The sequence below is a fragment of the Mastigoproctus giganteus genome, chromosome 8 (genome assembly GCF_048544385.1).
Source record: "Mastigoproctus giganteus isolate SK-2022 chromosome 8, ASM4854438v1, whole genome shotgun sequence".
Lineage (NCBI taxonomy): Eukaryota > Metazoa > Arthropoda > Arachnida > Uropygi > Thelyphonidae > Mastigoproctus > Mastigoproctus giganteus.
Window position 1 is genome coordinate 138,473,597 of NC_143582.1, and position 16,395 is coordinate 138,489,991.

Genomic DNA, 16,395 nt, shown 5'->3' on the forward strand with positions numbered 1-16,395 from the left:
AATCACATTAGTGTTTAATAATGATGACTGAGGCACTACTAATTTTACTGCCACTTCCCTTTGAGACATATTGCCTAAGTTTAATTTATTATACATTTCTATAATTTGTAACTTATATTTTACACTCAAATTCATTCTTTCTGTTCACTGACTTTTTTTTTTTTTTTTTTTTTCCGGGTAGTAAAATTTAAAATACAGTAAAAAAGATAAGCATACAACACACGCGAGTGAGACAAAGTTTAGGTATAGAAATGAAGAGTAGATTTCAGGGAAGGGGAAACACATTTCTCCAGCTATCGATATTATCACAGATGAAGCATATTGTTTTATGGTTGTGACCTCTAGAAATGTGCTTTAGAAAAAATATCACAGAGGCATTCAAAATTGATTCTTATAACCGAAAATGTGATTCTAATAAATGATGAAAGTGTGGTGCATTTTATTGATTTGAATCTATAAAGTGGCTGATTCTAATAACCAGTGATCACTATAACCGGCGCTTACTCTATATTACATATCTGTGTAAGAATAAAGTCCTTCTTCCATATTTTTTTGAAACACTGCCAAAGTTAACTCAAACTTGAACATCAGAGTACCACATAAAGTTGTTAGTAATCCATTGCTAAATAAGAAACTCAGACTTCAAGTTGTAATGACTTTTATGGGGGAGGGGCATTTACAGTATCTATATTCCCACACACAGCAGCTCTACTTATTAATGAATGTCTTCATCTAAGTAGGAGGTAGTTTATTAGATCTGTTGTGTGTTAAATTTTTTCATACTCCATAGAAAATGTAATTATTGGATTTCAGTGATATATGTAAATATTTATCACTGAAAAACCTCAAAGTATAAGGATGAGGAAATTTCAGATGCCATCAGTTCGTTAAATTTCACTTAAATGTGTATCAACACAGAATGACTATGGCAATTCAAAAAAAAATTATCCTAGCTTCACAGAATATGCATTCAGCAACTTTTATTTAATTTATACAGAAACACTTCTCGAAGTGTTTTTAAAAGTTTACTATGAGATTAATCCCCAATTCCAGCTAAATATACACATGAAGTTACTTATAACAAGTTACTCACTTCAGTACATATCATTACTAATTAATTTTCTGAAGCCTCAAAATATTGTTCAGTGAAACTGTTAACATTTGTGCAGTTTCTTACCATATATTTCTATTTTTTCATAGGTCTTAATGTTAACTCATTGGTTAAAACACAACAGGAATAAAACTAAACTAAGTGCATTATTTCAAAAACTTACAAAGTTTAAGCATTCCCCGCCCCCCCTTTCTTGCTTCTCTCTCATGAAATTTAGGCATCTTCTTTCCCATATATTTCTTTTACAGATTCTTGTCTTAAATGATGCACAAAGTTTTTTTTATCTTAAAATATTGACTAGTACTGTGACACAAGGCACTGGATGATAAAATGTCCCTCCCACAGCCACTACTTCTGTTTTCCTCTCATTCAGTTATGCTTAACCAATTACACATGTGCATTTATACTCTCACTCACTCTTATAACAATGAAAATAACATAACAAAATCCTGTCATCCCTTTATTTGGCATAGATTTTCATTCCACATAAAATTATCCTTGTGATAAATATCCATTACAAACACTGACAGTAGCAAAACATGCATGCATTTATTTACATTCTGATAAAGATGGGATTTTAGTGGCTACCAAGTACCTTGCGATGAAAGTGAAAGGCCACTATTAGTGACTCTAAGTGAATTTAATTTTACAGTCAAGATTTGTACTCTGTTAACAAATGAATGCTCTCTAATAAGGTAACGACATAGATACATACATACAGAAGAAAATGAATGATACTATGCTCAGTAATGTAAAAAAAAGATCTGTGGTCTTGATAAGGAAGAATGCGGGCAATTTCCTGATTATTTATTTTAAAAAAAAGAGAGGGAGCGAGACACGTACTAAAATCCAAAATTACATGTATATCTACAAACTTTTAAAAATTCAATGCTAATAAAAATTTCATATCAATTGAGAGCCCCTATGAACAATTGTATTTCATATAAAGTGGAACGATTTACAGGGATTGAAGCATAAAAACTTTTATTTATATGAAGTAAATTTGAACATAAAAAAATTTAAATTATTAAAATATATATAGCACATTGTATATTAAATATCTAGAACAGGATTAATTGACACAAAGGAAATGAAAATGTTTGATCATAAAATCCTCCCAAATAATTTTCAAACCATTGCAGGAAAAATGATCAAATGGATACCAACAACTAAATCCAACTCTGCATTTTTGTATGTTTCAAAACTTGCTTTAAGAGTGAAAGAAGGTCTTCCTCTCTGTGCGTTACCATTGGGTTTTTTCTTTTCTTTTTTTACATTAAAGGAAACTTTCTTACGAATCAATGCATTATGAGGATGTAATGTGTATGTAAACAATATTCACAGTGAAATGGTACACGGTACCACTTTTATAACATCATGCCAAGCAGACCAGGCTCAAACAGGAAGAAATGTATGTCATGTACAGTGATGCAGAAATGTGACAGCTAACTGGATTCCAACACTTCAATAAGTCTTTGGATGGATTTTCCACCAGTATTTCCTCCAACTCCCTGAAAATACAAATGAGAATGTTTAGACTTTGTCATGTAATAAATGAATCTGGCCTTCTATTGTTTAAGTCTTCTAGCTAATGCAGGATAACACACACACAGAGAGAGAGAGAGAGAGAGAGAGAGATTCTCAAATATAAAAATGAAACTATTAGTGGTGATGACCCAAACTTTTCAGTGTACAATATTATATTTTAGAATTTTTTATGATAAAAACTGCAGGCATTTGTATAAAACAAACAGGTACTCTGCCTGGAAAAACATCTCTCTATTACAGTAGAACCTCAGGTGGGTCAACAGCACAATTTAATGCAAAATTTTAATTTTACAATGTGAATTTGGGAATAGCCTGCAATTGTATAATAAAATCAGTATGGTTTTTGCCAAATAAATCTAAAAATACTATATTTTATTAGATAATACAGTAGCTCTGATCCTCTGCAGAGTGACCACCACCATCAGCATTTTGCTGAAATGTGAACCCATGCTGCAAGGCTGGTCAGTGGATAGCATGCTTGCCCAAGAAATAAACGTCACGGTTCAAATCCTGACTTTGATAGGTTGTTTCAATATGATTTTAGCAATTTAATTGACTTAAAAACTAAATATACAGAATTAGTATTGGATGCCTTACAAGTTGCAAATACAAAGGGTACTAGGAAAGTTTTGCAATACAGCTTTGTTTATTTAATTTTTTCAAAGCAATTTCCTCTACATTCAATACACCTCTCCATCCTCAGAAACCAATCTTTAAACCAGTTCTGCCAAGTTTCACTAGGGAGTAAAGCACACTCGTTGTCCCAAGCCCGTAGAAGGTCCTCATCACTGGAAAACCGCCTCCCTTTTAGCTTCATTTTCACATGCGGGAACAGTGCAAAGTCGCAGGGAGCAAGGTCTGGTCTGTAGGGAGGGTGCTCGAGAAGTTTCAGTCCTGTCGTGGTCAAATATTCGGTGCAGGCTTTGGCGCCGTGAGCTGCAGCATTATCGTGATGGAGGTATCAGGTGTCCATTCTTGACTTTGGCCGCAGGTTCTTCATAGATCCAATGACTTTAGGCAGGCATTGTTCAGTATACCACTTAGCTGTGACTGTCATCTGCGTGTCCAAAACGACACGTTCCACAATTCCACTCGATTTGAAAAATACAGCTATCATTTTCTTCTTTACGGATTGGGATTTTCTGACAATTACGGGTGTGTCGTCATCATCAAAGACCCAAACTTTGTTTTGAGCCTTGGTCGGCAGATCGTAATAGTACAGCCAAGTCTCGTCACCTGTCACGATGTTGTTCACATACCGAGATTGTCCCTTATCAAACTTTTTTAACATCTCCCGGCACCAAGTCACACGTCGTGTCATCTGCTCTTCAGTCAGTTGATGCGGCACCCAGAGAGAACAAAGTTTCTTCACGTGCAAATGATCTTGCAGAATCGAACGAATTGCTGGTGCATTTAGGCCCAAAGTATCCTCTATCTGTTGGTAGGTCACTCGCCTGTTTTCGTCAAGCATTTTCCTCACAGCAGTAACGTTTTCCTCCGTAACTGACGTTCGTGGCCTTCCCGGCCTCTCCGAATTCTCCAGAGTGAAATTTCCCCTTTGGAATTCTCTATATCACCTGAATATCGTTGTACGATGTGGATAATCATCATCTAGTGCAAGAGTCATTTCTACTAAGCACTGGTCTATGGTTAAACCACGCACGAAATTATACCGCAAAACTGTCCTTATCTCATTTCGTGACCACGATGCCATCGCAAGCACTTTACACTCTCACTACTAATGAATACTGAGCCCATCGACTTGGCGCAGCAGCTACTATGCACGTATGAACATGTCTCAACATGCAGCAACAAGCAGCTTCCTGTGATTCATTGTTGCGTCATATTGCAAAACTTTCCTAGTATCCTTTGTACATATAAGGTAAACAAAGATGTATAGTGCAGGAAATATGTAAACTATTAATAATTTCCAATATGTAGCATGAATCGAGCAACTGCCGGTGTTTTTTTTTCCCCAGATAATATCACACTGTCAGTATATCAACACTCCTTTTACACTTCATGCCTGTTTTACCGGTGACCAAGACCATTAGCCCCATATTGTCTTTTATCCATGCAAGATGAAAATCCCTTGCAGCAAATGTACAATGCATGGTGTGAACACAAACACCACACCCCGGGATCATCATTTTTGCATGTGCATACTACCCTAATCTATCAGCTATTTGTCCTTGTCCCCATCGTCAAAACATACTTCTTGCTGTTGGTTTAACAGAGCAGCAACATCCTAGTCCATTAGGACAAGAGTAATATGTACCAAAGTTCATGGGTTGGTTTACAGGTTATGCAGGGTGAAAAGTCACTGTGAATTATTTCCTTCAACTTTGGATCAGCTGATTACAGCCCTAACTGATCAGACATTTAAGAATTCCATGTCCAATGGGTTCAGACCTAAACCTCTCCAAATGAGCAACGCATGGCAAAACCAGTATGCTGTTCATGGAGGACAGACAACATTGAACACACAAAATTTACTGAAGCTCTTGGGATCCAAGTTGAGTAAAATTAATTTATCGGCACTCCCATTTCATTTGGTTGGTACATGTGCAGCAAAACAAAGAATTCACTCTTCTGTTCTGTACTGGGTGTACAGGACATGCGGTCCATTGGAATGGAGATTCTGCATTGAGGACAAACTTAAACAAGAGTTCTGCTAAGACCACATTATCCGTAAGTTTGATCATCTATTGCATATACTTTAAAAGAAACTTTTGACAGTTCGAAATTCTTATATAATGGTGAAATATTATTATAATCAATAAATAAAAATTTGTGATAATTTGAAGGTTCTTGGATGACAGTTGTTTATAAAATTTTTTGTTTTCTATTGACTGTTTGTGGCTGTTAGAAAGATCTTCCAATCTGTTGAATCATGATGCTGTGTAATACAGAACCAAATTAGTAATAGTTAATGATATAATGGCTTACTAAATATTTTATTAGCATATAATTATTTCACTCATGGGGCTGTTTCTTACCTGCAAGTATTTGGGGTTCCCATAGGAGAGGAGCCATTTTATCTAATGAAAATTGCAAAATTTCTAAGTATCTTTCCCAGCAAGAAAACCTGACATTATAAACAAGATCTCCCATGACTTAAATAATGTTGATTAAAGATTAAATTTCACTACTGAGAATGAGGAAAACCAAATTTTAAATTTCTAAAGTGACAAAACAATAAAATACTCATGAAAGTTTATTTATCATAAGCCACCACAAGAAGGGAATTACCTTCAGTTTTAATAGTACACGTCACAGGTGCCTTTGACCCATGGATGAATAAAGCAAAAAAACAGATCTCACAGAAAGTTTCAAAAGTGGTTGATCAATCTGCTTTAAAATTAGCTGAAAAAGAAATGCAATAACTGCAAACCACAGAGGTCCAAAGAGCAATCAGTGAACTGGCATACTATAAGTCAAAACATCAATTATCAGGCTTAAATTTGGCCTTTGAAAGTTCTAAAAAATACAGTCAAACTTAGTTATAATGAGCATCAAGGGACTAACATATCAGTGATGAGTATATCTACATCCTTTTTTTTTTTTTTTTTTTTAATTCTCAATAACTTGAGTTATTGAGAATAATATAGATTCAGAAAAAAATAATATATGTATAAACTACAATAGACTTAATATTAAACACAATTTTGTCTGTAATTTTAAAACCATACATAATTAAAAACAATTTTAATTAGTCTATTTATGAATCTTAAAATTGATATTTGTAACCTCTCACTTTCTAAATTTTTCCCCCATGGTTATGTTCTTTTCCAGTGCCGATATGTTAACATGTTTATTCTTCTCCAATGTTGAAGAGGACATAGAAAACTTTACACATTCCAACTTTTTTGTAAATCGAGAGACACTTTCTTTTGTTAGTAGACAGGTTTTCAAAGGAGGGGTTCATTTCTAACTGATTTTACTTTAAAATGACAGTAAAGCGATTGCATACAAACAATTATCGTTCCCGAAATAAATTTATGGCTCAGTGAATACAAGAAGAAAATCTGTAAATAGGGTAATGCACCCATAGAAATTACAAGTGGAATGCCAATGCACTATTGTATAGCCCTGGCCCTAAAAGCTATGTTGCCCCTTTCATTTTTGTCTAGTTCAAGAATTGGGATTTTGACTACCCGAGCAATTAAGAATGTTTGCATAGTGTATCCATGTAGTTTGCTTGTTATAACAGTGAGCAATTGTATGGGAATAGGCGTAAATTAAAATAATTATGGTTTTTTGCTCATTACAGCCATGATCTCATTATTTCCATGCTTGTTATAACCAAGTTCAACTGTATTTCCATATTTAGAAAATCAGGAAGGAGAGGAGGGGAAAAAAAAGACTGATTTCAAACAGATAACAAATGTTATATGTTTTCCACTGCAATAAGGAAGCTAAGAAAAAAAATCAAGAAAACCAGCTGATGTTGGCTCTGAATTAATAGTGCATTTTTTGTTAAGTGAACATTACCTAGAATCACTACATTTAGGAACCTGTTAGCTTAGTGCAGTGTTGTCAAATGATCAATTAAACTGAACTTCAAAGGAAATCATGCCCCAGACCACAGCAGCAAAGCAACTGGCACAAATTAGTGGGAGTGCTGTGGCTCAGTGGAGAACCGAAGGGAACAATTCTCCAACACATCATAGTATAAAAAAATGTGCGTGGACTTTTTGTAACAGGACATGATCTAGACAAGGTGAATGTTTTTAGTAGTAATAATAATGGAGGCATGTGACACAAGAAAGCAAGCATGAGCATCAGCCAAAAAAAAAAAAAAAAAACCCACCCCAATTCCACAAATTTGTTCCAGCAATTAACTACCCACTGACTAAATGCAAATTTCCGCACATCTATTCTACAACTGTCTATCCTCAATTTGCATTTATCAGGTTCGTAATCCGAGCAAGCGGAAGAATTCAGCTTGCTCACACCATTCAAGGCCTTATACACCTCAATTAAATCACCTCGCAGGTGCCTAGTCTCCAGGCACAACAATTTGCAGAACTTCAGCCTCTCTTGGTAAGAGGACCCCTTCATTCCCCTTCTCTGTACATGTTCAAGCAACTCTACATCCTTCCTAAAATGAGGCCTCCAGACCTGTAAGAAGTACTCAAGGTGTGGCCTGACTATTGCCTTATACAAAGGGATAATCACCTACTTTTCCCTACTACCAAAATTCCCATATATCATTGACAATACCCCATGACTTGCTAATCTGGCAACCTGTCTGCATTGCTCAGTAAACTTCATATCTGACTGCACAATTACTCCCAGATGTTTTTCATTTTTTACCACCCAAGTGTACCACAAAGAACATTACCTAGAATCACACAGATGATACGTTTCTCTGGAGTTACTTCCACCCATATGCAGTGTTAGATGCAGAAAGTGTGAAGAAATTTGCACCAACTCAATGTTCTGATGAGTGTCTATGAGAGTTTTAGGAGTAAACTAGATGCCCTTAAGGGGATTAAAATTGGGGACCCATCAAGCTCTCAGCTGCCCAACTCAAAGCCAGAGCTTTTGTGCATCAAACGTTGAGCTTGATGGGTCTCAGGGAAACAAGAAATATTCTGTGCAAAAAGGATAGATAAGGCAAAAGCCTTTATCTATCAGGGGCAAAAGCTGATGAAGTTGTAGAGCAGCAGATATTGCTGTACACGTTCGCACTAACGAGATTAAGAGTAGGACTTACTTAACAAGTACAGGTCAATGTTGAAAAAAAAGTCATGAGTTAGGCTTAAAATTGAAAGTGTCTGAAATTCAGTCTAGACACGGTAGGAGGGAGTATATGATGAGAGCTTTTGTCAGTCAATTCGGCCCTGGAGCGACTGTGCAAGACTCACTGGGTAAAATTTTTCTCGCCATGGTCGGTGCTTGTCAGCAAGAGAGACTGCTTCTACAGGGGGTGGGATACACTTAAATAGAAAGGGTGCAAGAAAGTTTTCTGATACTATCGAAGCAGTGTTGGGTGGGTCGGAAAACTGCTAGCTTGCGAGGATTTACAGACTAACAGATTAACAGTAGCCACAGGCAGAGGTGGAAGCTTGGGATTTCAAGAACTGCTGGGGAAGTTATCATGAAACAAGTACATACATGGGCTATGTTAGGGTAACTAAGAGTAAGAACAGGTGAATGTATACCTCCATGTACACCAATGCTAACAATATAGTAAATAAATTTGAAGTGCTGGTCAAAACATCAAAGGCAGATATCATTGGGATATCAGAGACATAAGGAGGACAGGATAGGAAGGGATATGCTGTTAGTTAAGAAACACAAAATCTAAGGCAGTGCATCCAGCTGACATAGACACTGCAAAAGCAAAAATGAGGGTAGGAGTGTGCTAGGCCACTCTGATGAGTATGATAAACAACTGTACAGAGAAATAGCGTGCCAGTAATCGAAATATCTTATAATGTGAGATTTTATATTGACTGGAACTTGTGGGTAGCAAGGCTTTTGTGGATTTATTGGATGACTGTTTTCTAAAACAGCATATTCGAGAGGCAACTCTTGATGTGATTATTCATGCATTAAGAATTTGCAGATAAGGGAACCACTAGGTGGTCACAGTGTACTGATGTAGGATTTACTTAAAGATGTAACTACCATCAAAGGTAAAGAGGAGGGTTTCTTCTTTCGTAACGGTGACTATGGTGGTCTCAGACAGATTTTAAATCCTATACAGTGGGACCAACTGATGATGCTACTGACAGCAAATTCTAAATGGGAAACATTGAAGGCATTAAATCTTGGAAGCCACTAGGCTTTTCATACCAACTAAGAAATATTGTTCAATGTTTATGCCAAAATGGATGTCAGATCAACTAATGAGACTTGTGGCAGAGAAGAAAAATGCAAGGGATGAATACAAATTATCAGGCGACACAGAAGCCAATGGTAGATATAAGCTTAATTTGGGAGTAATGAATTCCCAAAGGAGGTTAGGCAAGCAAAAAGCAGATTATGAGAAATCTTTGGCAAAAGACTTCTTTACTCATACAAACTAGAAGGAAGGGAATAAGATTGGTCCACTTGATATCGATGGTTCGACTGTTGATGAACATGCTCAGATAGCTGATAAACTGAATGACTATCTACATTCTGACATGAGGAATTCTGCAGAGAAGTCTATTGAACTCTAACAGGAAGCTAAATGATTTTGTAATCACTGAGAGCAAACTGTAGGAGAAAAAGTTAAATATAAGAAAGGCACATGGGGTGGATGGGATATATTCAGTTATGTTAAAGGAGGTGGCAAAGGAAGCAAGCAAACCATTAGTCATAATTATGAGAGTATCCTTGAATTTGGGAAGTCTCCATGGACTGGACATGTACAAATGTAACCCCAATTCACAAAGGGTGACACAAGTAATTACAGACCTGTTAATTTAACTTTTGTTCCAGGGAAAATAATGGAGCCACTGGTGAAGTCCTGCAAATTGCAGCGTCTGGAGACTAGGCACCTGCGAAGTGATCTAACTGATGTGTATGAGTAATGGTTTGAGCCTGCTCAAACTGGAATCCTATCAGCATTGATAGGATTCTTCCTATCTATGCTGATAGGATTCTTCCTCTTGCTCAGGTTACCTGAGGGGGCCATAAATTCAAATTTAGGAAAGACAGCTGTAGAATATATGTGTGGAAATTTGCCTTTAGCCAGTAGGTAGTTGGTTGCTGGAACAAATGTTTGAAGCGAATGGATGACAAAATGGGAAGTGTGTGTGTGTGTGTGTGTGTGTGTGTGTGTGTGTGTGTGTGTGTGTGTTTTTTTTGGCTGATGCTGTATAAGCTCGCTTTCTTGTCTCATATGCTAATACTGAAGAAGCATTGCAGGATCATTTAGACAGGACTGCAGCAATAATTCAGACACAGGTTGTCTGACCAATTTGATTGGGTACTATGATGTGGTCACAAAGGAACTGGATGCAAAAAGTAATTCTGATATAATATACCTGGAAATCAGGAAAGCTTTTGATACTGTTGCACAAGGAAGACTAGTGTACAAATTGGAGCAGTATGGCATTAAGTGCTATATGTTTTCTTAAGTTGCTACAATGGATAAAAGGATGATTGAGTCAGAGAATACAGAGTGGTAATCAATAGACACTGCTCTTCATGGACTAATGTTATTAGTGTAGCCCCCCCAGAATTTTTTGGTGTTGGGCACATTGTTGTTTGTATATTTATCAATGATATTGATGAAGGTATATTAGGCTTAATGTAGCAGTTTTCAGATGATACAAAGGTCAGCAGGGTTATATGCTACTGCAAGAGGATCTAGAAATATTGAGAAAGGTTTACTGCAACAGGATCTAGAAAAAAGTCCTGCATATGGATAGCAGTAACCCCAGAGTGGCTTGTGCAACATAAGCTTCAGGCTTCATTGTACCATATGGCTAATAATAATAATGTACCATGCCATACTAAATCTCTTTAAAAGTTACAGCTATCAGTTACAGGCTCTGCAAAAACGATAAGTGTTTACCTGTTATTTACATGATTGTTATTTTATATTGTACTTAATACGTAGTCATATAGTTATAGTTACGCTGGTTATTTTTTATTTTTAATTTAGATAAAGAGTTTTTGTGGATTTTACTTACGATAGGTAAAACCGTTATTTCGTTCCATTTCTGTAGCCATTGTTTTTGGATATAGTGGTAGGGAATTCAAATTTTTTAATTGAGGTAGCTAGGTAGCTCTAACGCATAATTATATAGTAATACGCTTCACTGTTTCTATTTAATAGTTTCTATTCAAATACTATTGATATTTAATTTATTGATTTTATTAATTTAAACTACCATGCCCCAAACTAGAGCAGCAAAGCAACGGGCACAAAGTGGCAGGAGTGCTGTGACTCGGGGGAGAACTGAGGGGGGCAATTCTCCAACGCATCACAGCCTAAAGAAATGTGCAACTTGTGAAATGTTTGCCGAACTCTCTGGAACGGAACACGATATTGCCATGGGGGATGTCTTTGTGTGTGCGCGATGCAAGGAGTGTATCGAAATCAGGCAACAACTCAGCGTTCTTATGGGCCTATATGAGAGCTTGAAGGACAGGGTGGATGCCCTCGAAGGAACTAAATTGAGGGGCCCATCAGGCTCTCAGCTGCCCACATCAACGCCAGAGCTTGCACTTGGTCATCGCGCAACACAGCGGCAACCCCTAAGGCAGAATGCGCTGGTCCCACAGGAACTAGTTGTTGTTGGTGACTCTATTGTCAGGGAAACGGGGAACATCCTTTGTAAAAAGGATAGGTGGAACAGGACCAGGGTATGTCTGCCAGGGGCAAAGGTTGATGACGTTGTAGAGCGGATATCATCTTTCAAGGGCACAAAAGGTGATATAGTTGTACACGTTGGCACTAATGATATTAAGAGTAGGAGACCGGCAGAATTACTCAACAAGTACAGGTCACTGTTGAAAAAAAGCCGTGAAATAGGGTTGAATTTGAAAGTGTCTGCAATTCTGCCCAGACACGATAGGAGGGAGTATATGATGAGAGCCTTGTCGATCAATTCGGCCCTGGAAAGATTGTGCAAGGCTCAAGGGGTAGAATTTTTTTCAGCCTGGACTGTACTTGTTAATAGGAGAGATTGCTTCTACAGGGATGGGATACACTTAAATAGAAAGGGTGCAAGAATATTTGCTGATGCTATCGAGGCAGTGTTAGGTGGGTCGGAAAACTGCTAGTTTGGGGGGATACAAAGACTAATAGTTTAACAGTAACCGCAGGCAGAGGTGAAGGCGATTCTTGCACAACTTCTATTAGAATAAGAAGCGACCTGGAGCGAGGGGTGTTGGGGGTTTCAGGGACGGATGGCAGTCATCATGGAATAGTTGGGTATATGGGATGTGTTAGGGTAACCAGGAATAGGCATAGGAGCATGTATGCTTGCATGTATACCAATGCTAGAAGTATAGTAAATAAATTTGATGAATTTGAAGTGTTGGTCAAGACATCAAAGGCGGATATTGTTGGGATAGCAGAGACGTGGTGTCACAAAGATATAAGGAATGCAGAACTGGAATTTGGGGAGTACAATGTGTACAGAAAGGATAGACAGGACAGAAAGGGAGGGGGTGTTATGCTGTTAATTAAGAAAAACATAAAATCAAAGGAAGTGCACCCAGTTAATATAGATGAACAGTGCTCTGTTGAGTCAGTTTGGTGCGAGATAAGCACTGCGAAAGGAAAAATAAGGGTTGGAGTGTGTTATAGGCCTAATGACTTGAATGAGTACAATGAACAATTGTACAGAGAAATAGAGTGGGCCAGTAAATCTGAATGTCTTATAATGGGGGATTTTAACTTCCCAGATATTGACTGGAACTTGTGGGTTGGTCACTCACACACCAGTCAGACTTTTGTGGATTTATTGGATGATTGTTTTCTGCAGCAGCATGTTCGAGAGGCAACCAGAGAAAGTAACACTCTTGATCTGGTTATCAGCAGTGATCATTCGTGTATTAAGAATTTGCAGATAAAGGAACCACTAGGTGGCAGTGATCACAGTGTGCTGAAGTGGGATTTACTCAAAGAGGTAACTACCGTCAGGGGTAAAGGAAAGGGTTTTTGCTTCCGTAAAGGGGAGTACAGTGGTCTCAGACAGTTTTTAAATTCTGTACAGTGGGATCAACTGACGATGTTACCAACAGTAAATTCTAAGTGGGAAGCATTCAAGGAATTAATCGTGGAAGCTACTAGACTTTATATACCGATTAAGAAATATCGTTCAAGGTTTAGGCCTAAATGGTTATCAAATGAACTAATGAGACTCGTGACAGAGAAGAAAAATGCATGGGATGCATATAAATTATCAGGTGACGCAGAAGCCTGTGGCAGATATAAGCTAGTCTGTAATCAGGTCACAAAGGAGGTTCGGCAGGCGAAGGCGGATTACGAGAAATCTTTGGCAAAGGATGCTAAGAAAAACAGCAAGGATTTCTTTACTTATATAAACTCTAAAAGGAAGGGGATGAATATGATTGGTCCACTTGACATCGATGGTTCGACTGTTGATGATCCTGCTCAGATAGCAAACAAACTGAATGAGTATTTTGCATCTACATTCACACATGAGGAATTATTAAGGTGTGAAAATGGCAGAAGGTTGTCAAATTGTAGCAGTGTGCTTAATGATTTTGTAATAACTGAGAGCAAAGTGGAGGAGAAATTGTTGAAGTTAAACATAAGAAAAGCACCTGGGGTGGATGGGATCTATCCAGTTATTTTAAAGGAGGCGGCAAAGCAACTAAGCAAACCCTTAGCCATAATTATGAGAGCATCCTTGGACTCAGGGGAGGTTCCCACGGACTGGAGATGTGCAAATGTGTCCCCAATTCACAAAGGTGGATCGAAGGGTGACACGAGTAATTACAGACCAGTTAGTTTAACTTCTGTTCCGGGTAAAATAATGGAGTCACTGGTTAAAGATGCATTGCAGGATCATCTAGACAAGACTGCAGCAATAATTCAAACACAGCATGGGTTTGTTAAGGGAAAGTCTTGTCTGACAAATTTGATTGGTTATTATGATGTGGTCACAAAGGAACTGGATGCGAAAAATAATTTTGATATCATATACTTGGATTTCAGGAAAGCTTTTGACACTGTTGCGCATGAAAGACTACTGTACAAATTGGAGCAGAATGGTATTAAGGGTAAGTTGCTACAATGGATAAAAGGATGGTTAAGTGGGAGAAGACAGAGGGTGGTAATCAATGGGTGCTGCTCTTCATGGACTAATGTTATTAGTGGAGTCCCACAGGGTTCGGTGTTGGGTCCACTGTTGTTTTGTGTATTTATCAATGATATTGATGAAGGTATATCAGGCTTAATGTCGAAGTTTGCAGATGACACAAAGGTTGGCAGGGTTGTTAATGACAGTAATGGCAGTGTGCTACTGCAACAGGATCTAGATAATTTGGGCAGATGGGCTAAGAAGTGGCAACTGAAGTTCAACCTTGACAAATGCAAAGTACTGCATATGGGTAGAAGTAACCCCAGAGAAACGTACCAACTGTGTGGTACTACACTTAAGGTGGTAGAAAATGAAAAAGACCTGGGAGTAATTGTGCAGTCAGATATGAAGTTTTCTGAGCAATGCAGACAGGCTGCTAGGGCAGGTCATGGGGTTTTGTCAATGATATATAGGAATTTTGCTAGCAGGGAAAAGGAGGTGATTGTCCCTCTGTATAAGGCAATGGTCAGGCCACGCCTTGAGTACTGCGTACAGGTCTGGAGGCCTCATTTTAGGAAGGATGTAGATTTGCTTGAGCGTGTACAGAGAAGAGCAACACGATTGGTGAGGGGAATGAAGGGATTCTCTTACCAAGAGAGGCTTAAGTTCTGCAAATTGCAGTGGCTGGAGACTAGGCACCTGCGCGGTGATCTGATTGAGGTCTATAAGGCCTTGAATGGGTTGAGCACGCTGAATTCTGATGGGATCCTTCCACTTGTTCAGATTACGAACCTACGGGGACATAAGTTCAAATTAAGAAAGGACAGATGTAGAATAGATGTGCGGAAATTTGCCTTTAGCCAGCGGGTGGTTAATTGCTGGAACAAACTTCCATCTGTCGTTGTGGAAGTTGATAGGTTAAATAAATTTAAGGAGGAACTGGACAGGCATTTGGAGGGAATGGCGTGATGATTTTTTTTTTTTTTTTTTTTTTGGCTGATGCTGCATAAGCTCCTACACTTGCTTTCTTGCATCATGTGCCACTACTACTACTACTACTACTACTACATTCAGGGTAGTGGAGAGTGAAAAAGACCTGGCAGAGGCTGCCAGGGCAGGTTATAGGATCTTATCAGTGATATACAGGAATTTTGGTAGCAGGTATTAGGAGGTGTTATCCCTTTGTATGGTCATGGCAATGGCCAGGACACACCTTGAATACTACGTAAAGGTCTGGAGGCCTCATTTTAAGAAGGATATAGAGTTGCTAGCACACATACAGAAAAGGGGAATGAAGGGGGGGTGCTCTTACCAAGAAAGGCTCAAGTTCTGCAAATTGCAGCATCTGGAAACTAGGCACCTGCAAGGTAATCTGATGGGGGTGTACAAGGCCTTGAATTACTTGAGCAAGCTCAATGCTGATAGTATTCTTCCTTTTGGTCAGATTACGAACCTGGGGGGACATGAACTCAAATTGAGGAAAGACAGTTCTAGAATAGATGTGCATAAATCTGCCTTTAGCCAGCAGCTAGTTGATTGCTGGAACAGACTTTTAGAGTGAATGGATGGGTGAAATAGGAAGTGTTAGTGCTTTTTTCTGGGTGATACTGTATAAGCTTGCTCTCTTCCATCTTATGTCTCTACTATTGCTAATGCTAACAATTTACTAAATTTAAGTTAGAAACAAATGATACTTTAGTGAGAAAATTGACTAACAGCCCATAGTTCTATATAAACATATGATAGTTCATATAAATTTAAGTTTGTAATCATTAACCCAAGGGGCTCACATCTGGTGAGTATGGGCTTAGCACACCCAGGGTCCTAAGCTATAATCATTCTTCTCTTTCTTGGTGATTCTCTTCTACTTTTCTCTCTCTCAGGGTAATTCGGGAATTTTTTTTTGGCTGGTGCAGCATAAGGCTTCCTTGCACCGTATAGCTAATAATATAATAATAATAATAAACACAAGATATTATTTCCCCCAAATCCAAACTGGACAGCAATGGCCAA

General features: G+C 38.1%; 1 protein-coding gene across 5 annotated transcripts in view; it reads right to left on the reverse strand.

The window, feature by feature from the left end:
* Positions 1 to 1,092: 1,092 nt before the first annotated feature.
* Positions 1,093 to 16,395, reverse strand: part of LOC150081850 (wings apart-like protein homolog) — a 287,626-nt gene continuing 272,323 nt past the window's right edge. For 4 of the 5 annotated variants that reach the window (XM_090378944.1, XM_090378942.1, XM_090378943.1 and 1 more), the window contains one exon: positions 1,094 to 2,622. In XM_090378944.1, the coding sequence (XP_090235070.1) occupies positions 2,557 to 2,622 (66 nt within the window). In that variant the 3' untranslated portion in view covers positions 1,094 to 2,556. Of the gene's footprint in view, positions 2,623 to 16,395 lie in introns of all 5 variants that reach the window. The other variant, XM_090378945.1, reaches the window with a different exon arrangement.